Source organism: Amphiura filiformis, chromosome 9 (genome assembly GCF_039555335.1).
Source record: "Amphiura filiformis chromosome 9, Afil_fr2py, whole genome shotgun sequence".
In the NCBI taxonomy this organism is placed as follows: domain Eukaryota; kingdom Metazoa; phylum Echinodermata; class Ophiuroidea; order Amphilepidida; family Amphiuridae; genus Amphiura; species Amphiura filiformis.
This window is the reverse complement of record NC_092636.1, coordinates 49,794,310-49,818,725: the sequence shown is the minus strand read 5'-3', so window position 1 is coordinate 49,818,725 and position 24,416 is coordinate 49,794,310. Positions and strand designations below refer to the sequence as shown.

At 36.5% G+C, this 24,416-nt stretch overlaps 1 protein-coding gene and 1 long non-coding RNA gene across 2 annotated transcripts in view; both read left to right on the top strand.

Moving 5' to 3' along the window:
- Window positions 1-383: 383 nt before the first annotated feature.
- Window positions 384-3,509, top strand: LOC140160351 (uncharacterized). The gene is made up of 3 exons (XR_011859966.1): window positions 384-561; window positions 1,885-1,976; window positions 3,209-3,509. It is a non-coding gene; the product is annotated as an uncharacterized lncRNA (long non-coding RNA).
- A 3,127-nt stretch (window positions 3,510-6,636) lies between these two features.
- The window catches only part of LOC140160350 (acid-sensing ion channel 1-like), a 20,907-nt gene continuing 3,127 nt past the window's right edge, over window positions 6,637-24,416 (top strand). The window contains exons 1-7 of the mRNA XM_072183598.1: window positions 6,637-6,952; window positions 7,273-7,508; window positions 7,627-7,949; window positions 10,917-11,015; window positions 13,857-14,010; window positions 15,534-15,590; window positions 23,811-23,976. Coding sequence (XP_072039699.1) covers window positions 6,795-6,952; window positions 7,273-7,508; window positions 7,627-7,949; window positions 10,917-11,015; window positions 13,857-14,010; window positions 15,534-15,590; window positions 23,811-23,976 — 1,193 coding nt within the window. The 5' untranslated portion in view covers window positions 6,637-6,794. The remainder of the gene's footprint in view (window positions 6,953-7,272; window positions 7,509-7,626; window positions 7,950-10,916; window positions 11,016-13,856; window positions 14,011-15,533; window positions 15,591-23,810; window positions 23,977-24,416) is intronic.

Below are 24,416 nucleotides of genomic sequence, written 5' to 3'. Positions count from 1 at the left end.
TAAAATTTTACTTTTTAATAAATTTCATATTGGGGAAATGTGACTGGCAGAATTTATTTATGGCGTGGAGTGGTGTGATTGATATGCAGGAAGAATCGATCAGGGCGCTATCTATTAGGGAAAGATAAACACTATTCAAAATATCAATAGACAAGAAGAAAGGGATGTCATGTAATGTAAATGAAGCATATTGATATGCAGGAAGAATCGATCATGACTCTATTAGGGAAAGATAAACACTATTCAAAATATCAATAGACAAGAAGAAAGGGATGTATCACAGAGATTTGTAATTGAGTCATGCATGATTTAACAGAAGATTCTTTCCAAAACCCAAACGTAATGTTGAAGACTCAAAGATTAACTGATTGCTATTTCTTGATTTTCTACTTTCATCATGCTAGCTGATTTTCTTCGAAATAACTTGAACACCAATTGCAATTGTTCCGAACCATGTCAGTCTGATACTTATACAGTAAGACTGTCACAGGCGTATTTTCCTAATGATCACGTCACTAATCAACAAAGCATGAGCACTAACGTATCTACGAACTATTACAGGTAATAATATAATTTTAAATGAATATAGATGATGTGGCACTCTATCGTTTCAAGTTATGAGTTTCAGAATTGGTTTTGGTTTTGGTCACGTGGTTTCCTATTATCCTGCCTAAGCTCTAGACTGACGTCATTACATATACCTTTGTCTTTACCATATTTACCCTTTGTTAGAAACTTAAAACTTGGAGAAAGCAATTACGGTTTTCATTTCAGTCAATTTGTTACATAATCTTGCGAACGGAGAATAACAGGTTTAAAATTGCTCGCAGATCTACTCACATAATGGCTTTACCGAGATAAATGCGCGCGAGGTGCGCTGCAATTTAATATTAATTTTACTGCTAAATGGGCCAAATCTAAATCTAAAATAGCGAAAGGAAGATCCAAATTTTGTCACAACATTTCTGTCGACTGAGCAGGGGAGGGAACTGACTTGCCACCCTAATATAATCTTTATTGGTGCTGATGAAGGGCGCTTTGCGGAGGGGTGTTGGGATGCGCACATATCTTTCTTTCTTTCTTTCTTTCTTTTTTTTCTTTCTTTCTTTCTTTCTTTCTTTCTTTCTTTCTTTCTTTCTTTCTTTCTTTCTTTCTTTCTTTCTTTCTTTCTTTCTTTCTTTCTTTCTTTCTTTCTTTCTTTCTTTCTTTCTTTCTTTCTTTCTTTCTTTCTTTCTTTCTTTCTTTCTTTCTTTCTTTCTTTCTTTCTTTCTTTCTTTCTTTTTTTCTTTCTTTCTTTCTTTCTTTCTTTCTTTCTTTCTTTCTTTCTTTCTTTCTTTCTTTCTTTCTTTCTTTCTTTCTTTCTTTCTTTCTTTCTTTCTTTCTTTCCGAGATCGCGACTACCCTCTCGAAAATGCAACTTTAAAGAAGGTCTTGTCGAACCTGTCACGATGTAAAATAATTAGAAACAAACATACATAGTCGTTGCTTACATTTTATCAAAATGAAATGTTAAAAGTAGCTACATTGATTGAGAAGAATTCAGAGCAGGAAAATCGATCCTTCCTATTCTACTATATTTGAATAGAAAGCACTTAAAATCACTCCACTCACTCACTCGATGATACTAACCGGCCATGTGAACCAGGGTGTGTGTGACTTTTACAACCAGACGCAACCGGTCGGAACCGGAGGGGTAACCAGCTGTCGAGTTTTGATTTGATCCCTTAGCGAGTCTCACCAATAAGATCCATAGTTTGATCGAAATTAACGTATGATCGGAATTACCTCACACTCTCTTATGTGTCCCAATCTGCTAGCATCATAACAATAACAATAAAATTAATTTCATTGGATATTAATTCGTGCTGATATTTTTTCCAACAGGAGAAACTACCTTGTCCTACGCATATACTTCGAAGAAATCAGTTATCAGAGCGTGACTCAAGTTAAAGCCTACACGAGTAACAGTTTACAAAGTAAGATTATAATAAATATAATATATTCTTTTAATCCCATTATTTTCAGTATATAGGAAGTACAGCGTTTCGATATATAGCAGCCGATAATGATGCAAATATAAGCTCAAATATTAAATTCACCTATTATGAAAATGTCTACTCCCTATTCCAGAAAAATACAGCACCAACTTTTTGGGATTAAAAGAATATTATCAAGTTTCGCCAAATGAAACATAGCTCAATCCCAATCATTCATTTAGTACTGGGGATAAAAGAAAAAGTTTACCATTTTGCTAATTTCTTGAAAAAAGAGCCAAAAACATGCATCTTCGGCATGTTTTCTGACAATCCGAGTCACAAAATCAAAGACTTCGAACCGTCTAAGCATTCAGAATTTCGAGTATATGCCGAAATGTTGCTCTAATTTTCACTTTTTTGTGTTACTTTAATTAAATGATTGGTTATAAGAATCAAACATGTCTTTTCCAAAAATTCGAATGCATAAACTCAAATTAGTCTTTGGGCTTGATTGTCACAGCATACGAAAAACACCCGTTATTTATTTATTTGACTTTTATTGCCAGTTAGGACTAACTAAAGGATTAGGATTTAGCTATGTTTCATTTGGAAAAACAGGATAATATTTTTCTAAATTTATTCCAAAAAATTAGTACTGTATTTTTCTGGAATGGGGAGTAGATGTCGATTCACTGTTACAAACAAACTTGGCATACAGAAGATCCTTCTTACTTACTGAAGCCATGGATAACGATGTATACAGATTTTACCGTAACCTATTTTTTATATACGGAATAAGTAACTGTATTGAGGTACGAAAACTCTCCTAGGGAATCCAACATCTCTTCGGCGGCGTGGGAGCAATTTTGACAAGATGGCAGCTCGCAAACACGAGAACCAGTCAGAGCCAGTCAGTCAGTCAGAACCAGTCAGTCGATGCCCTAAATAACCCACTTTGTACTGAGAAATTGCACTAACAGGATCCATGTGCGAGCACCACCGGTTTAAAATCAGTTGCCAGGTTGACAAATGCAGGTAGCAATCGGTAGCAAAACGCATCATTTTTTAACTCAGCACATTGATAATATAAAATAAATTGTCCCTTTCCATAGCAGGAATAACCTATAGTCATAGCACTTAGTCATAGTGTACTCAGCCAGAGTTGAATAGCTTATTGTTGGTAAATGGTAAAGGAACTAAAATACTTTTTTTTGATACATTCTATTTTGCAGGCGACATCGGTGGATCTATGGGACTTCTTGTTGGAATGAGTATCATAAGTGTGGCTGAATTCATAGACTTTCTCATCATATTATGTTGGAATAAAATCACTGGTGTAGCCAGCTTTCCGAGACAAGGAGGGAACAATATTGTACCGACGACGTAAAGATTGTCTATAGTCCATTAGCTTAACACATAATTATGTAATTATGATATTTTCAATTTACCTCAGTACTGAAGTGATAATTGGGTTATTATGTTGTTATCAAAAGGGCTTTAACACATAATTTCGCAATTATATTTACCTCAAAACTGATGTGATAATTGCGTTATTATGCTTTTATTAAAAATGGTTTCAAAACATAATTGCACAATTTTGATATTTTCAATGTACCTCAATTGATAATTGCGTTATGATTATTCTATTATCAAAACTGGCTTCAACACATAATTGCGCAATTATGGTATTTTCAATTGCGCTAATATGCTATTATCAAAAATGGTTTTAACAAAAGTTGCGCAAAAAATGTTCTCAATTTATCTCAAAACTCAAGTGATAATTGCGCTATTATGATATTATCAGAAATGCCTATAACAATTTTGCGCAGTTATGATATTCTCAATTTATCTCAAAACTCAATGGTTAATAGTGCGATTATGATATTATCAGAAATAGCTAAACAACAATTGCGCAATTATGATATTTTCAATTTACCTCAAGTAATGATTGCACTATAATGTTATAATCAAAGATGGTTTTAACTCATAAAAGCACAATCATGATATTTTCAATTAACCGTCAAAACTGAAGTAATAATTGCGCTGATGCTATTATCAAAAATGGCTTTAACGTATACTCATGCAGATGATATTTCCAATTGACTTGAAAACTGAAGTGATAATTGCGCTATTATGCTATTATCAAATATGACTTTTACATATAATAATTGCACAATTATGATATTTTCAATTTACTGCAAAACATTTTACATGGCACAGTGTAAGTGCCTAGATGTACAATGTTTAGGAGCATCATGAATATTGATGTCACTATATCGTATCAAATGTTAACTTCAAAGATGTGGAAATCGTATTTGTTTTTACATGTATGAGTATCCACATTATGTCTGAAAATTCTTTACTTTCTATTTTATTGACAATTTTAGTAAACATTAATAGTTAGCATACCAAGAAGTGTGAATATAGAAGAATTTAAACGACATTGTGTTCGTCTTGTGATTAAAATCATTATACATGATGAAATTAAAGATTGTTTTGTCAAATAGATGCAAGCATTTAATTTAGTCTTTCTGATGTCATTATCACCTGTCGTACTTTGCCGGTTTGTTGACAGTCATTCCACAGACAACGAATGCCGCTTCATTGGTCAAATGTAATTGCCATGTGCATCTTCCTTTTTAGCACGAAAAACACCGTGTTTTGGGCTAAAATAGGGTAAAATTGCAAAATTGTGTGCACTTTGCGTGGCAGAACACACATCAAATGGCAGAACACACCTTGATTTGGGGCTAAAATAGTCTGAAATTTAATCGTTTTCATAGCAGTCCTAGTACAACTGGAACAAAAAATGCTCGTCCCAGACCCCTCCCTAAATGTTAATTCTTCGGCCGCCACTGGCAAAAGAAGTCAAGTTGGCTCAATCGATATGGCGTTCGAGTATGGTTGCGGGTTTGAACCCTGGTGGTGGTTTAGTACGCTCGTGGAAAAATCGAGTTAGCTTGAAATTCCCCTGGACAATGAATTTACTGCTAATTGTCTCGTTGTAACCCATAAGAAACTCGGAGAGCTGTCTATGACTGCTAAGGTAAATTGTGTAATGTCTAGTGTTTTCTCCCAAAGTGGCCTTACGCAAAAAAGTTACCGGAAGATAACTCAATTTACATTATATTGTAGAAAACATAATTATGAACCATATTCTACAGCTTAAAGAAAGTTGGTGTTGGAATATCAATGATGAAATCGCGCTCAACAGAGCTTTGTCCCAGCTACGCTGAATCGAGCATTTGGTCTCGACTGTCCAAGTTGGAGCATGCTCTCGAAAATTAATCACAAACTTCCGATATCTAGATTCTTACCAAACCAGCCCGTGGAAGTTACGGAGCTTCTTTGCTACCCACTACCCGCAGAGAGCGCACAAATACATGTATTTCCATGGACTTCAGATGTGTATGATGCATTGGTTCATGATTACGCTAAATCTCCGACCCATATGTTCTTGAAGCATTTGAACTGTTGCATGTTCTGTTCTTTAAAATCAATGAAACACGCCTTTTGACAAAAACAATTTACTATCTCCGATAAATTCATCAATCTCTGTCCCATGAGTTCACACTTTTTTACTTGCCATGCGGGGCTGTCTATTGTGGTCTCGACACTTGTGGACTGAGCTTGTGTATTCTTAAAAACAATTTAACACGCCAAAAAATCCAATTATCTCAAAAAAGGACAAAAAGGTTAGACACAAATGTGCCAAAGGTATAGGTCACATCTTCACCTCTTACTCTAAGAACGGGTTGTCAACTTTTAGGTTTTTTGTTTATTTTGGCAAAATAGGCAAAATTGATGCATGCTGGGAAGGAAAAATGCTCAAGTTTGCGATCTCGCTTGACGAATTTGATAGCTTTTGAGCCCTTTTCATTCCCAGCATGCATCAAGGTTTTCCCATCGATCTCAATAAGCAATATACCTTATGAATGGGTCATGTTTTTGCAAGTTACAATAAGAATGGGTCATATATTTTGTAGAATTTCCTACTATAAACATGGGTCGTTTTTTATCCTTTGGTGTCACACCTGTTTTTGATCAAGTGCCCCGCCCCGGGAGGGTCTTAGTCCCGTTTCCGTCGCGAACTAAAGACATGTTATTTTGACGGGTTTCTGTCACGAACGTATTTTCGTCGTGTGCCAGACTGCTGGTAAATCTCTTATAATGAAAGACAGAGATAAAAAGACTAGTTCGCGTCTGAAATTCTGACAACTACACAGAAAATGCCGTAATGCGTAGGTCGGCAACCAATCACGGCGCGCCTTTGCCCTGAAGTCAGACGCGATTTAGTCTTTTTATCTCCGTCTTTCATTATAGTAAATGAATACGCGTGCAAATGCTTCACAAGGACATGATCTCTAATAGCTTTCACGGACAAGGCTTTTAAAAAGGATAAACACGGCATACCTATTTGTTTAAATTAAAATCACATTATTAAATTCGCGTTGCTAAAAGCCTCATGAGCATCGATTAATATCTTCGTCCATTACCCACAATGCCATTAGTTGTGGTCTTCATTCTTGTCTGTGTTGTTGGGTTCTAATACGCAGATGACTTTATAGCTTGCCTTGGGGATATGAACTTTGGGATATTGTCGAAGTCGTGTACTTACGCCTTTTGATTCTGACTGTTTATAAAAAATAAAATTAAAGTTGCGCTAATTCGTGAAGATGAATACATTTTATGATATAAAACAGCGTCATTACATAAACCAGATACATGATCACAGGTATAACCACAACAGGGTTCAAATATAGAATCGATGAAAAGTCCATCACCAAATAGATATCACATTCATATTTGAACGACGCGATGAATATGGAACCCACAGCAGATGATAACACAGGCAAGGCAAACGCGGTAGTCATGGAAGAGAAGACTTTCAAAATGCGTCTACAAGAATACGGCAATACAACAACTTTACATGGTGCAAGATATATATGGAATCCTAAATACCATGGGATGAAAAGGTAGGCTTAAATTATCAACAGCTTTAGAATATTATACTTAATACTTCGAAACAATGTTGCATTATTACAATTTCGAGATAATTTAACGGCGCGCGAGCTATTACTTCAATATTACTGTCACAGCACTTCAAAGACACTCAGAACAAAATAACAGAAAAAATAATATGACCGTCCCCGTTTCTCTATCCATCAACTGTCTAAACTTTTAATTGCACGATTTTCGACGTAATTGTTAGATAAGAACGGGTCATAATTATATTAGGAATACGTATTTTAGTTACAATTTTGAATAATAACGCATAACAAATTCTTATTAACAGATTGATATGGGTACTACTCGTCGTCGGTCTGAACGCCTATCTATGGTACAGCATCGTCAGAGACCTCAATAGATATTTTAAATACCCTGTGCAGAGTTATGTGACGGAATCTTACACTGGCAACCTTACTTTTCCAGCAGTAACCCTATGTAATTATAATCTATTCCGAAAATCTGCTGTCAGCGAAGATCTTATACAATTTTTCGACGAGCTCTTCAATCCTTACTCTAATCATGGTAAATAATTGGAGACATTCTTCTTTACTTTCCATGTTGAATTTAAGATGCTAATTTGACGTCATTTAGCTAACTTCAGTAAAAATCACCGATAATTTACATGATATTTCATTCTCAGATGCTGATGATGCAAAGTGGAAGTACATGGATAAAACCATAAACGAGAGTTGGCATGATTTTGACAACTTCGTTTTGAGTGGCGCTCACCAAATTAATGACATGCTTCATAGTTGTTCTTGGAGTATGTTAGAGCCATGTGGAATTGAAAATTTTACCCAGGTGATAACCGATTGGGGTGTGTGCTACACGTTCAATAATCCTGACAACATATCCGATGCGCTGGTAATAAGCAAAGCTGGTATTAGGAGTGGCTTGTTTATGAGATTGAACATACAACAAGATGAGTATGCGTATGGAGCAAATTTGGCTGCCGGATTTAAGGTACGCATGCATGGTAAATGTAGTCGTACAGTCGAGTCATGTATTTCACACTTCGCACTAATAATAATAATAATAATAATAATAATAATAATAATAATGATAATAATAATAATAATAATAATAATAATAATAGTAATATTAATAATAATAATAATAATAATAATAATAATAATAATAATAATAATAATAATAATAATAATAATAATAATAATAATAATAGCAGTCTCGGGCGATCCCTGTGGATCTTTAAAGATTCCAGTCGAACCTGAGACATTGAATTGGTTTGAATGAGTAATACTACGGCAACCAGTCCTTTTTGTTAGAAGTCACACATGAGTGAAGTGGATAACCTCCATAGGAAAAACTAACAAGAAAATAGCAAAAATCGGTCATATGATTATGTAGAGATGAAACGGGGAATTATTTTCGTCCCAAATACACCCTAAAATTTGGTAATATGCAACACCAAAGAAGTGCGTTGAAGTGAAACAAATTGGATTTCTTTCATTGGAATTGGTAATCTGATAATTGCTTCAGGCAAAATTGCCTGACTCAAATCTATTTTAAATGTATATTATTTTTCATTTATTGACCAGGTTAAACATGTTAAAGATGGCAAATTGCGAAGTAAGGGGAAATGAGAGAGTGAGGATGATGAGACGAGGAGATGATCGGGTGGAGGGGTGGAGGGGAGGAGAGGAAAGGAAAGGAGAGGAGAGGAGAGGAGAGGAGAGGAGAGGAGAGGAGAGGAGAGGAGAGGAAAAGAGAGGAGAGGAGGGCGAGTAGAGGAGTGATGAGTTTATTCAGTTTATTAAAATTTGTCCATGTTGATGATAGGCAAACTGCTCAAGTTTTCCAACTGCATAGCAGGGTAAAATTAGCAACAAAAAGATGAAGAAAGCCCAAAGTTTACCAACATCAAAGGCCTATCGGTATTAGAGGACACTCAAGCGAAAGGGCGCTAGACCACTAAATACACCGGTCTTCCACACACAGGGTCTATAATCTCGTCTTATCCATCCTTGTTTATTAACAACAGGTATCTACCTCTATTGAAATAAGCTGATTGGTACTTCAAAGTTAACAATGAATTCAAGGAACAGATCAATTCACACAATCCCTTGCGTTTTCGTTTCTGAACAATAGAGCTCCCGAAACAGAAAAGATAAAACGAGCCTTGGGCTGAACTGTGCTGTAGTGACGTCAAGAAATGATCGACCCCGATACCGGGAAATTTAAAGATATTTTAGTTTTATTTCTTTATAACGGAGAGATGTTTTATACTTTAAATGAACCAGGTATGATTATTAATTCATAAACAATGATAATAGGGCAAAATATCACATGACCGGCCGATCACTTTAACCAAAATATTCTTTGGCCTATGTTTTGTAGCCCAAATTCCCAATCTTCCGAGGTCGCACTTGATTTATGACGTCATACTAAGAATGTTGTTACTTTCTTCGCTTAGTTTTGTTTTGTTTTATTTCTTCTTTTGCCTTCGGTTACTCATTCAGTGGATGTCAGTGGAAGGTATCCTCTGTTCCCGGGCCTCTGTTCAGGGGGTATCCCTGACTAGAAAGGATACCTACATTGAACATGTTATACAACAGCATCCAATTGGTTTTGAACAATAAACAATATTCCCTAAACAAATATGAGTCTTCAAAATGTAAGTCTTTTGTATCCGTTAGTAGAGGATTCCACAAGCAAGTAGCGACCAAACAGATACATGTATCACGATCGCCGTAAGATGCAGGGGCTATTTTAACGTGCCTCACTGTCACGTTCGTGCAATGAGATAAAAGTGTTGATGAAGTAGAGTGCGTTTCAAAAATAAAAAAAATGACATTTTTACCTGAATGTGACCGTAAGAAAGGCTCTACCATTGTCTACTATTAAAACATATCGACACGGATTGTTAATTGTCACTGCACGAATATTTTATCTCGGCACGTACGTGACAGTGAGGCACGTTAAAATAGCCCCTGGTAAGATGATACACGTGGCGAGAGAAAGAGACGGCGAGGGGTGATGACGAGATACTGCCGGTATATCGGAGCAAGCCTGTGGATAGTCGTTTTAAATACATCTTGTAGATAATCCTCTGTCTCAGACACGGGTAGCCAATAAAGATGCCATAAAATAGGTGTGATACTTTCATGTCCCATGCTCAGAATTAATGAGATTTTTGGGCTGTCATTCTGCGTCTGCGAGGTGATGAACGCATGAACAAGACCTTCTGTAGATTGCTTGTCCAGGTAGGATCTTATCCTACCGATCTCCAGGAGATGAACGCCCAGCCAGCTTGCAAACTAGTCTTTTTAATTCGAAAAGTTTGCCAGTACCCTAACCCTAACCCTTACCTTAATCATAAGTCCGTAACCCCTACCATAACTTTCAGACAAGATAACCTTTTTATGTTTCGGACTAGCAAACCTTATTTTCGGACTTATCGAGCCTCATCAGGACTTGCGAACCTTTTGACTAGTGTCTGCGCACCGATGATATGTTGCACGTTTTAACACATCCATCTACATAATTATAAATAAGTTTGGTCATAACACTTGTAGTCCTTGCAACATTTGTTATTGGTGAATTTGTTTTTTAACTTCCACTTGACGCGCCCCGTTTACACAATTCATTCTTAAATTTCGTGATTCTGGCATCCTCTTTTTATGGTATGTTTAATAGATATTCACGAAAATAGCTTATTCCCAAAATTTCAGTTGATTCCGATTTTGTTGTTTGCGAGTCATGCATGATTATGTGAGTTGCATACTGTAGACTCCATAGGCCAATGTGTTGTAATTTCGTTCAAAATATTTGCACACAAACATTATGTAGCTTCTGATAGTATAACAATCTCAACTTTTTTTCATCAAAAAGTGAGGGAAGAGGATGTGGATCATGAAATGCCCCTTTAGTGGCCTGACCCATAAATCTATTTTATTCTCATCATATTAGATCCTTCTTCATCCGCAAGGTGTGCAGCCTTTAGTAAGAGATTATGGATTTTCAGTTTCTCCTGGATTTGAAACGTCTATTGCTGTAAAGTTTATGCAGGTGTGTAACAGCCCTTATATATAAGGAACTACCGTGATTAATGTACATACGACTTAATTTAGTAACAATTTCTTCTCGCTTACATTTCGAGGAATATAGAGTTTAGAAAGTTCCTAATTGTTGCTGCAAACATAAACATGTCGTTGACCTAAATACTGTTCGACTTCTTAGATTTTGTATTTGCAGAACAGTTGATCGTTATCTGACATGAAATATTTCATAACATGTTGGTAAATATCATCATTCCTACTGGCTATTTCCAGGTGTTTAAAAGTTCATAACCTCATTAATAAACGCGATGCGTGCGATCCAATCATATTTTATTATTTGCGAAAACGCGAACGCAAATCGAGGTCATTAATATCTCACAATTGACCGCAAAATGCGTAATTGTTCCAATGTCGCACACAATTGACTTCTGCGTGCGCGGTATTGTGCGTCCAACAAACTGCGCGCGCGCTGGCTGCCGTATTTGGATTGCTCGCTATCATATTTGCACAGATTGTGATACGCATATTTGTTATTGGTCGTTCTGTTTTAGCCTGATCGATTTTTGGCAAGGGAAGATGTAAAAATCATCTATTTTTATAAACTTTTGAGCAAAATTTTGTGTTATTTTGTAAGGTGAAGAGATTAAAGTGACGGTTATGAATGAGGTTAATAACTTTGCACCGGTAATATGTCGGGCATTGTGAAAAATCTAAACATTTTGCTTTGGACCTCGGAATATCCCTCGGGGCTACGCCCCTCGGGATATTCCTCGGTTCCAAAGGCAAAATGTTTAGATTTTTCACAATGCCCTCCAAATAACCGATGCGCAGTTATTAACCTCTAAACAACACATTGCGACAGGAAACGCGTTTTAGAAATACCAAGCATTACAACGCGTTACTTACGAATGTATTTTGCAGCTTTTATTTACATCATGACGCGTTAACAATAGAAAACAAAGGATTTCCAAAAATCCTTTACTGATTTTTACTACCTTGCAAACAAGCAACAGGATATGCAACTAATTTAAAGCTTATTTTGAGGAATAGTTGTCTGTCCAATATCTCAAAAAGTGAAAATGAGTCATTCCATATCAACTCATCTTTCAGAAAAGGTTGGCTGGTCACCCTCTCAGATTTCGTTTAAAATCACTTATATCATAGCCTTATGGGCCAATTGAACACATTTCAGGACTCAACTCCTTGTCGTTTCTGAGTTATGGCTCGTTGAATATTTGATGTTTTTTTTTTAACGCAAATCGCCGACTTCCCATTGAAATACACACAAAATTGTCCTAAATACCAACCCAAATTTTATTATGGGGGATATAAGCCACCATAACCAAACTCACACTTATTCAAATTTTGGTTGGTACTTTGGACAATTTTATGTGTATTTCAATTGGAAGTGGAAAAATCGCGTCCAAAAAGCCAAAAGTGAGAGGGTGTCCAGCCAACCCATTGGCTGAGTTGAGATGGAATGACTGAGAAAGAGCTAGCAGGGCCTTTTGGAGGCATTCCCGTTCATATATATGGATGACGGATACCTTCAAAAGACGCCTAAGATAATACGCTTGACCTTGGACGTCCGAGATCCAATCTTAGATGTCAAAGATGTTTAATTTTCGATACCGTGCACCGCTAAATTTGGTCATGATTTTGGACGTCTAAGAAAATCTTAGGCGTGTAAGATTTCATTGCTCAATAATTGAATACGCTTAAGGGGTCGGATAGCAACGTTTACACAGTATAAATACTGTTATAATTCCTCAAGATGATTGGCGGTTTGGGATCTCTGCACCTGTGATTCGTTGATTTAAGTCTACCGTCAAATTCTTAGACGTCCAAGATTGAATCTTGGACGTCCAAGGACCAAGATGCAATCTTTACTTATAGGCGTATTATCTTAGACGTCTCTTGAAGGTATCCGCCATCCATCCTGTTTCTGTACATTCGCGTCCTACGGAATCGTGTCCTCTCTATGAAATAAATGTGTATGGATCAGCGCGAGTGGTGCGAGTTTCTAAGCTGCCGTTACTTTGGACCAAACAGCCCAAGACAAACTTTTTCTGGGTGAACTTGATTATGTAGATTGATACTGATTATGTGATCGACAAAATGGGCTAACTGATCCTTGCGTAATACAGAACAGTTTTGTTATTCGAGTTACACCACTGAGCATGCTGATCCATAAATTCATAGAGTGGACTAGATTCTGTCTGGCGAGGACGCGAATGGATAGGAGATAGGCACAGAGGAGTAAGATAAACAGAGCGCGTACCACCAGTCAAAGTCCCCGTGTATTGTATGCTACCAGTTCTCGCATATGAGGGCCGATTGTTCGATCGTGTCGTGTCTAACAATCACGCCAGCGCTGCGTGCCTTCGCGTATACGCGATAGAGCGTTGCGTGCTTTCGCGATTACGCGATAGATGACGAAAATACGCGGTAATTGCGTAGCAGTCTCGCCTGTCGCATTTCATGGAACAATCGGCCCTCATTATCGGATGAGGCGGAGACTTTGACTGGTGGTACGCGCTCTGTCTTATCTTACTCCTCTGTGGAGATAGGAACTGTTAAAGAGACAGAAAAGCAACACTGAAATTGAAAATGAATGAAGGACCTTTAAAATTATTGTTTTCACAGGACGTGAAATTCGGTCAAATTTGAGTCCCCGATTTTAGTTCTCTTTTCCGCCCAACGAGAAAATACCTGGAGTTCACCAAATAGACCTGTTAATGAAATCTACAACAACGAAACTACGATCAGAAACCGTAATCGTTATGCCAAACGTGAGCGAAGTTTTGGAAGATTTTTTAAAAACATATTGATGTAATTTTCTTACTTTCAGAACAAAAATCTTGCACACCCATATCCATCGAATTGTAAATCTATAAAGGATGGCACGATGTATTCCCAGGTGTATACTGTATCCAATTGTCTACATGAGTGCAAAATTAACCACGTGGTTCAAAAATGCAAATGTCGTGATTTTCGATATCCTGGTAAGATCATTTTACTTTTTATCTGCTTACCTATTTATACTCTTTAATTTAATGAATTGAAATGAACTAATCAATTAATTAATTATTTTATTTATTTGTTTGTTTGTTTGTTTTTTTATTTTTTTTTAATTTATTTATTATTATTATCTATTATTTATTTATTTATTTATTTATTTATTTATTTATTTATTTATTTATTTATTTATTTATTTATTTATTTATTTATTTATTTATTTATTTATTAGTTTATTTAATTATTGAGAAGTATTTGACATATCTTGTAGTAGACATACAAATATATTGGAAATAAACGGGTAGTGACGGATGTCTAAGCGGGGTATTTTACATAGTGATAGATGTTGATCGCAAATTTATCACGATAACGGATCTGGAATGAACGTTTTGAGCGTTTCGACAGTATATTTTGTGGGACATGAGAGCACATCAGACATATCGAATTGCATTCTGAATACGAAAAATGTCTTTCTGATATCAAATAATTTTCATTTTTTGAAATTCTCGATATAATACAAATGTTATGACAAATTATTAAAATTGATATTTTTTCACATTTTTGATATATAACAGTGCTCGAAGTAAATTTTATAAATCTAATGACATATTCTTAAAGTGTATGTAGTTGGGAGGAAAAGCCGACGATCAATTGAAAATTTTGACCTTTCATAATGAAGATATGGATTTTTTTTCGATATCTTCAATACGAAAGTTCAACATTTTCAATTGATCGTCGGCTTTTCATCCCACCTATATACACTTTAAGTATAAATCATCAGATTTATAAATTTACTTCGAGTACTGTTAAATATCAAAAATATCAATTTTTAATAATTTACCATAAAATGTGCACTACATTGCGAATTTCAAAATATCAAAATTATTTGATATCAGAAGGACATTCTTCGTATTCAGAATGGAATTTGATATGTCTGATGTGCTCTAATGTCCCACAATAAATACTGTCCAAACGTTCATACCCCACCCCTTAAGCAGGTAAATTGTTTGACGTTTGAAAGTTATTTTAAGAACGTTAACATCTTGTTAATTAGAACATCTCACATATATAATAGATTACCAAAGTTATCCGTCACTATGGATTTCATAATTTTTATGAAATCTCAACATCCGTCACTATGAATTTTACCATAGGCCTATTGTTCAGATCCGTCAGTATATAATACACCCGACAGATTATATCCTTTTACTTTCGCAGGTTACGTTAATTAAGTGAATATACGAATAGAACGCAATGGGACATAAAACACCCGTTTTGAATCTGAATGCTGGGTATATAGTTAAATGTCCTCCACGAACTGCGGAGAACAACTTAGTCTCAAAGAACTTTGTCTAGCAATGTATCACACATGAATTCTTCCTTCTATGGGAGATCCAAATTGAACAAAAATGAGGAACAAAAAATCTTCAGAATATAATATATCGCCTTATATAAATAAAATCACAGCACACCTAAATTAAATATCATAATTCGGTCTCATGACTTACAGGTAATGAAGCATACTGCTCACCTCAAAAGCTACGAGAATGTATTTTCGATGCAGAAGGTTTGTATCAGTGGCGGCATTAGGAATTTTTTTCGGAGGGGGGGGGGCAAAGTGAATTTCAGGGGGGAATCGACCAATTTCGATATGGGATCGATTGAGCCCATATTTATTGGTCGAGCTATGACATTTAAAATATTGGACGAGACGTAGTCGAGTCCAATATTATAAAACTCATAGCGAGACCAATGAATATTGGGCGTAAAGGATCCAATTTTATCATTATTATGTTTTGGATCCAATATTTTCACACACTTGGATTAATCAAAACATAATAATGCGCAAAATTGTTGCAGAAAGTGGAAATTTACGTAATTTGGGAATTTTCCCTCAAAAGTGGGGGGGGGCAAGTTTCAAGTTGTACAACCGGTCCAAAATTAAAATGTTGACCAATTTGGTTGTCTACATTCAGGGATTCAGAAAAAAAAGTTTGTTTTACCTTTTATTCCCTAATTCATTCTTCAAACGTGAATAAAGTATTTTCAATCCCGCCCTATACCCTCTTTGTATGATTAGACCTAATACATACTTAACCAATGATAATACTGGGGAGACACCTAGCATCGCTCGCAGGACACGCCATGGCCGTCCGTGTTCAGTATATGAAGAAAAGTAATGGTGACTTACCAAATCGCCGGCATGTCTTACCGGAGGTGCCCCGTGGCTGTCTTCAGTATACCAATATCGAAATCCATGTACGAAGTTTTCTGCAATACTGCAACTCTTTTTATACATACCAATGCACTATATTCTCTGAGGCTTTTTATCATACAGGCACTACCGCCTCCTGTCCATTGAAACGTTAGAGGACTCAAGAAAAGTTGATGGCGTCCGATGTCCGCGAGTAGATCCAGGTCAATGAGAGCACCTCTGTACGATTCCTTCACTGCACGGTGCACCCGTGACGTCACCTACAACAACCTCATACAAAACGTTTATTGGCTGACCATTGAAAAATATTTATTCCCTAATTCATTCTTCAAACGTGAATAAAGTATTTTCAATCCCGCCCTATACCCTCTTTGTATGATTAGACCTAATACATACTTAACCAATGATAATACTGGGGAGACACCTAGCATCGCTCGCAGGACACGCCTCCCCCATATCAAGCAAAAAGAACGGGCAGCAACTGAAACGACAACATTATCTTGAAAGGTAATTTATTTATGTATCTTCCAATTATTATCAATGAAGAAGCTCCTTTTATATTATTAGTAATCTTACTCATATAATTAACCATTAAACATTTTGTGCAATAAACCACCGAAACTTCACAAGATCGTGCTTGTACAAAATCTTTCATTGTTGACATCATAATAGCTGTATGTCTCACTTTTATAATACTCAATTGTTGGCATTGGATATTGTCCACAATTTACTAGGACCATGCACTTATCTATATACCTAGATTCAGCGATACGGATAATCTGTCTTTAAAACTGTCATTGATATATCCGTCTTTGGCATTTTCAGAACGCCAACGACCATGTTTTTTGAACAGTCTATCTTGGACTCCAAAGTTGGCCGCCGCTGAAGCACCTCCGCTTCTAAGACTGTGCATTCCAAATTTCTTTGGTTCTAATCCGACGGCGTAAAGTGCCTCTCTGAAAAGTTCTAAACATCTCGAATAAGAAAGGGGTTGTGCTTTTCGTAATTTATGTATGTTAGATGTTTTGATGAAATTCGCTCTACGAAACAAAAAATCTTCATCTGTATCATCATACAATTTGGCTGCTGCCAGGTAACGCTTAAGCGCCGCAACAGGGCAGGTAGAAGTATTTGTTGCAGCAATCAGGACCCAGGCTCCCTGCCTAAAAATATCAGTCTTACTTTTGCATATGAATATGTTCACGTGAGAAACGTATAGGAAAACATCGCACCTACGAATATCCACCAACTCTTGATATCGGAGGAAACCAGCATAAGACAATAGAATCATTGAACATAATCTGATATCAATTAGATTGTCAGAATTGCCATATCTGCACATTATTGCTTTCATAATTTCCGGAGTCACGGGTTCCTTTTTAATAATAGGTTTGGCCAGTAACTTCTTGAGACCCAGTAATACATTACGAAGAAATTTTGAATCACATGGATTCAAACCTACTTTAGGATCGCAGTCATACCGCCATTTTATTGAATAAAAGGCAGTTTCCATTCTCGAATATGGTGCTTTACTCTGATAAAGATGAATCAAATATCTACTAATGTCTTCACTAGACGCTGATATGGCATAGTTTACCTCGTTTTCATTACACCAGTTCTGAAATGCTTCAAACCCTTTATTATACTTGTACGCCGTATTCTTAGCTCTCGATGAATCTAGAACTTTCTCCAAAATAGACGGATATGCCTCAGCCGATCTGTAAAATATAATAAACAAGACTCATGTCTGTACATCACACGCAGTCCATCAACTGCCAAGTAAATCCTTATTAAAATCTTCATAATCTACTAAAATGACTTCAAAACCACGCGGATACTCATAACCATATTCTTCCATTTCCAGTTATTATTGCTATGCAGCTACTGAGATTATATCTCTATGCCATGCGGCAAAAATCTCTTATGCCATGCGGCAAAATCTCTTATGCCATCCGGCAAAATGTCCACTCGTATACCAGACTATAAAGCAGTCTGAATCTCTAATTACCGAGCATGCTCAATAGCATTGACCTCAATATCGATCTAATCAAAAGCAGCCAATCTGACACATAAAACTGCATTTTTAAATTTTGGAGAACCAAAAATAGAGTTTTGATTTCTTCCTCGCATAAAAATGTGTGCTGGATCTTGAATTCTGATGACATTCTTCACTAAGGCCCGGAAGTCACTGTATTGTGAAAATAGTAATGGCCAAAACGCCGCTGAAGGCCATTCTGGAATCACTAAAGTTCCTGTGGCAGAACAAACTTGCACATGCCTCAGTACTTCCCCAATTAGGGAAATTGGAGGTACCAACCAGTTGTTTTCAGAACTCCAATTAAATACAAAGGCGTCAACCCCCGATGTACCTGGACACCAGACTTTCGAATTGAACTTTGGCAACTTGGCATTATAATCGGTGGCAAAACGGTCAACCGAATGAGGTCCCCATATTCCGTCAATGAAACTAAAAACTCTTTTGACACGCCCCAATCGTCTGTGTCCACTTCCCGACTTATAGCATCAGCCTGGACATTCTCGGCTCTCGGAACCCACTGTACTTCAAGTGACATTCCTCTCTCTTTGCAAAAATAATATATTTCCAAACTTATAGTTTGCAACTCTGCAATCATACTGCCTTTACTTACAATCGACACAACTCCTTTGTTGTCTGTGAATATTTTCACTTTCTTACCGATCAACTTAGGGGCAAATGCTTGCACAGCTAAGTATAAAGACTTGATCTCTCTCCAAGAGGAACTTTTCCCGCTCTGTTCCACTGTCCAGTTTCTATGAAATACCAACTGATCTTCTGTCCAAGCACCAGCACCTGTCTTACTTGCATCTGTGTACGCAACCACCTGTGGCATAGAGTATTCAAACAATAATCGCTTGTTAAGATATTCTAATTCACTTTTCCAAAAGAACAGCTCTTCAAATACTTGACTATCATGCAGTAAATTGTACGATTTATCCCAGTGACTACGTTTCACTACTTCATAGTACATGAATCTTGTCTTGAGTTGTGAAATTGCACCAACAACTGGATAAAGAGAAATGATCTTTCCTGCCAAAGAAGCCAATTTTCTGGCAGATACTTGCGGCAGTGAACATTGCAAGAGTTCAATATTGCATAGAATATCTGAAATTCTTCTATCTACTACCTTTATACACTCATCTACACTGGACCATGTGAGACCCAGCCAATCTAACTGCTGTACCGGCTCCCATTGAGATTTTTCTTTGTTTGGCACGAATCCTGCCTTTAAAAGGTCCGACTTTACACAAACGGCATTCTCAGCACACACTGCTTTGCTACTAGCTCTTCCCCAACCGTCGTCCAGGAAAAGTACAATAAAAATTCCACTGCTTCTCCAGTGATGAATCAAAGGCCTTAAACACTTGGTAAATAAAAATGGCGCCGATGTCAAGCCAAAGGGAGATTTTGGAACGTATAATATCTATTACCAAAACCAAAATCCCAACTAAATCCGAGAAACGTTGTATGGGGTGGAAAAATATCAAAATGGTGATAACCAGACTTAAGGTCAAAAGAGAATAGAAAATCACCTTTCTGAAAATAAAGCAACGCAATGTTCCAGTCTTCGAATTGAATCTTATCTTTCCATAAATGTTGATTAACAAACCTCAGATCTAAAATAAGGCGCAGCTTGCCTGAACTTTGCTTGGCAACTGAAAGTGGATTAACTACATGTGGTAATTCAAAACACTCGTTAATTAAACCCTTGTTTAAAAGATCCAAAACTGCTTGTGACACAAATGACTTGTCGGATAAGGCCGACTTATTGTTCTTGAAGAATGCACGTGACGGCGTCTCAATAAACGGTAGTTTGTAACCATGCTGAATAGCATCAAGAACGAAACTTGGAGCCTTTATTTCTTCCCAGAATTTGATGGCATTCTTAAGCCTGCCTTTCACAATCGGCTCCGCGTTCCCCTGTTCATACTCAAAATAATTGTTCATAAAAATTCATTATCGTACCGTGCAATGTCTGCATTAAATTCTGAACCTGATATAAGCAAGGAACTGTGAACACCATCCGGCTTTGTGACACCATCCATGGAGCTCTTTGTGACAGTCTCCTCTCCAACACTCGACTGGGTAGAACAATTATCTGTTAACACAGAAAACATAAATGCAACAATCCAACATAATGACTATGTAACAATAATTGTCAAGTTCTATTGACTCAAACTATTAAAGACCTCCTATCAAACCACTGAATATGCATTCTATAATTATGGTATTTTTGCCTTCATAATATCTCCATACCTGATTCCACATAATTACTTCCACTGGCTCCCGGTGGAACTTCCTTTGTTTGTGTTTGCTGAACTTGCTCTGGCTGGGCAGTTTCGCCTCCAAAGCCCCAGTTGTCCACAGCTGAAACAGTAATCGGACGATTTTGGCCCGCTTCTGGGGTACCATGTCTGGTTTCCTGAACTCCCAAATTCCGATCGATACCTCGGTTGATAGCCACGAAAAAGATCATGAGACCCAACACTACCAGCCATGCTGAAATCTCGGTTATACCGACCTCGCTTAGTATTTGGACGGGCGGTCGCCTTTCTTTTCTCGAGGCTCTCGCCTGCGCTTGACGAATTTTCTTTTCATCGTCTGAGTCGTCTGCAATGGCATCGCGTAAATACTCGTCAACCGCTTTCCAGCCTAATTATAGAATAATAAGAATGCCACTTTATTTCTTTTCAATACTCCCATTCTTTTAATGAATAGGCCCACGATGCCTGGTAAACCAAAGAAATGATGTAAATCACTGAACATAAAACGCAACGACTGATTAATCCATGCGCATCAATTAATAGTCACCAGCGCAACTACTACGGGACTACAATAAACAATTACAATGATATATAACACCATGAATATAGCTTACCGCTGGTTTTTCCCGCGGTTCCTACGCATGATTGAACTTCAACAGGCTTACGTGCTCACGGCATGATAATCCAGAATTCATTGATCTTTAACATACTGTACACAGTCCATTTCAACTGACTGAAATATATTTATTATACACTAACCTGCGTCACTTTTATCTGCTATCCGTATTAATTTGTTGCGTTTCTGTACCTCTTCTATCACTTCTTCCACCGTATCTTTCCCTTCCCGAACTTCTCCTTCTTGAAAAGCACACACTGCTGCCTGTAGTTTGCTCACAACGCCCTGATTGAACTGAAATTGCGCCTGGTTTCCTTTTAATTGTAATTCGGATGACTTTTTGAATTTCTCGAATTCTGAGGAGGTTGCTGTATACTTTTTCTCGCTATCTCTCTTTATATTATTTATCGCACCTTCGAAATATGACTTCAGGCCTCCTACGGCCTCTTTAATGGTTGAACTTATAACTTCCTTAGTAATAGTAGGTATGTCACAGTGGCTGCACAATAATTCTGCTACACTGTGCATGCAAGCATAACAGTGAATTGAAAAGGGCGCGCTTCAAATTTGGCCAATTTTAGAAAACATCCATGTCGATAAATGAATTTCTTCATATGCTTCATTTATTCAAATTGTTTAAATTTTTAATATATGGTGTGTGAAGCCTTTCCGAGGCTAACATCAGGTCCTTAAATAAAAAAATTGTTTTGTTTGAGAGCTACTGCCTGTTTTTATGGATTTTTGAAGATCGCTCATAAATCAGTAAATATAGGCCTATTGAAGTAAAGGAACTACCACCATTTAGCTGAAATACTAATCTTTCTTAGCATGTAAATTAATTCCGTCGACAACGAATGAAACACTTCCTAAAACTAGTTGAAGCAAAACATTAATCAATGATATTTTTAGGGAGTAATTTTCCAAACCACAATAGCTCTAAGCCATTGTGTGTGTCCAAGGCCATACTATTTTTGTATACGCGGTACAGTAAAATAGCTTTTGCTTTTACCGATTATCCTCCCATGTTAATCCAGATGACAAAATGTTAATTTAAAGTCTCTTTGCAACTGAATTTTAATTTCTACTTTTCGGACTTGGCTTTGAGTAATGGTGACACATACCATGTTTACAGTAAAAATGAAAATTATATTCCAGACACCGTCAAAATGTCAATTTTTTATTTTTTTGTATTGTTTTTAAATAATTAACTGCAGTTCATTTATTCAACCTCATAACAGTATCATACTTAAAAAAATTATGATGAATGAACAGACGTTCATTAAATATTGAAAAAAACCTAAAATTACTCATGCCTAATTTGCATAATAATATCATAAATACATAATTAGCTGTAATTACCTAATTTGCATAATTAATTACTTTTTGTGTATTTTTTGTTATCAATTGAAAGAACTTTGTATACATATGTGTGCAAAAAACCCGCACCTTTATATCATGTACGGTTTTCTATTGGCATCAATTTTGCATATTAATTAGCTGAACTTAGTCATTTTTTGAGATTTAATTTGTCTGCAGATTGGCCGAAATTGCTAAAATAGTATATTTGGTTAATTTATTATAATTATTCAATGATAGATTCTTTAATTTTGTTTTCTGTAACGAAGTCAGGAAAGATATGCATTTAACATGTGATATTTAAATTAACGCTGCTTTTTCAAGCAAGCGTCCAAATAAACCTTCAAAATCTTAAAATGTGCCAATTTTGTCATTACAGCCATTTGTGGCAGGATTTCATTCCATCTACGAGCATCTTTAAATTGACACTACGTCACAATGCATTGACCGATTTCAATTCTGTTTTTTGATTTTTGATGCTTTAATAAAGCTCAATAATGTAGGAACATTAAATAACATGTTTCTCCTGCGATTATTTTTGAGGTGATATGCCTAGTAATAGTGGTAGTAGGACCAGAAACTGGCCTATTCTCCTGCTCTTCGCTTGGCCCCGCTTGTTCGTGCGACATAACTATAAGGCGGTGGCCAGAAATATCAATATGTGCTCAAGATAAGTTGATGGCGTCCGATGTCTGCGAGTAGATCCAGGTCAATGAGAGCACCTCTGTGCGATTCCTTCACTGCACGGTGCACCCGTGACGTCACCTACAACAACCTCATACAAAACGTTTATTGGCTGACCATTGAAAAAATATATATCTGTATAGTTATTAAGGCAGAATTACTGATAAACTGATTTAACAGGAGAATTGCCATCAGATCCTATGGTACGATATTTAACTTCTTCACCACGTAATATATTAAGTAGATATTGTAGATAATGGAAAATATTCTTTTTCTGACTCCCTAAAGCAAGACAAACATTTGGGTTCGAGTTACACGGAAACCGGAGCAACTAAAAATGTTTGACCCATATATGCAAATTTACCTTCGATTCTTTTTGGCACATCTTTGCAGCCACATGCCATGTGCGCGCAAATGGTTTTTGTGATCCTTATTAACATACGAATATTTTGATAATTATGAATAATATCCTGTTTTTATACCCGTATATAATGTGGTTAAAGCGATATTAACAAATTATAAATCCAATGGTTTGATTTATTTGAGTATAATACAGTCATTTACATAGTAGTTGACGTTCAGATTTCAAATCTAACTGTTCAACATTTTCACAGAGGAATTTGAAGCGTACGCCAAGCAGAGTCAAGACCTTGCCTGTAATTGCTCGGTTCCGTGTGTTGCAAACTTTTATGAACAGAAAATCTCCATTGCATTCCTACCAGGTGGTCATCGTGTAGAAGCTCTAATGAAAGAATTTAATTCATCAAAAGAGGATATCAGGTAAAAAAAAGATTATATCATAATTGAGGACAATGTGTATGTTTTATTATCAGATTAAATGCTCTACCAACACTTATGCCGTGAAACACACTATTCCATATCAATCCGCGATGTTATGAGTCTCGTCTATTCCAAGATTAACAAGGTTACCTGAAAACAATACAATACACACACACACACAAAAACCACCAGCGAACAATATACCAATCCTAAGAATTACATATTCATGCATGATACAAACCAGATACAATATTGGAAAAGAAACCGGGATAAAAATGACCTGAAAATCTTAACAGAATAATATTTTTTCAGACAAACGATGTTAATAATATATCGTAGTATGCGAAATATACAAAATATTATTGTAAAAAAAAAACACAAGATAAAATGTGCTATAAAATCCGCACAGTAAGATATTTCTAGACAAATATATCTATCCT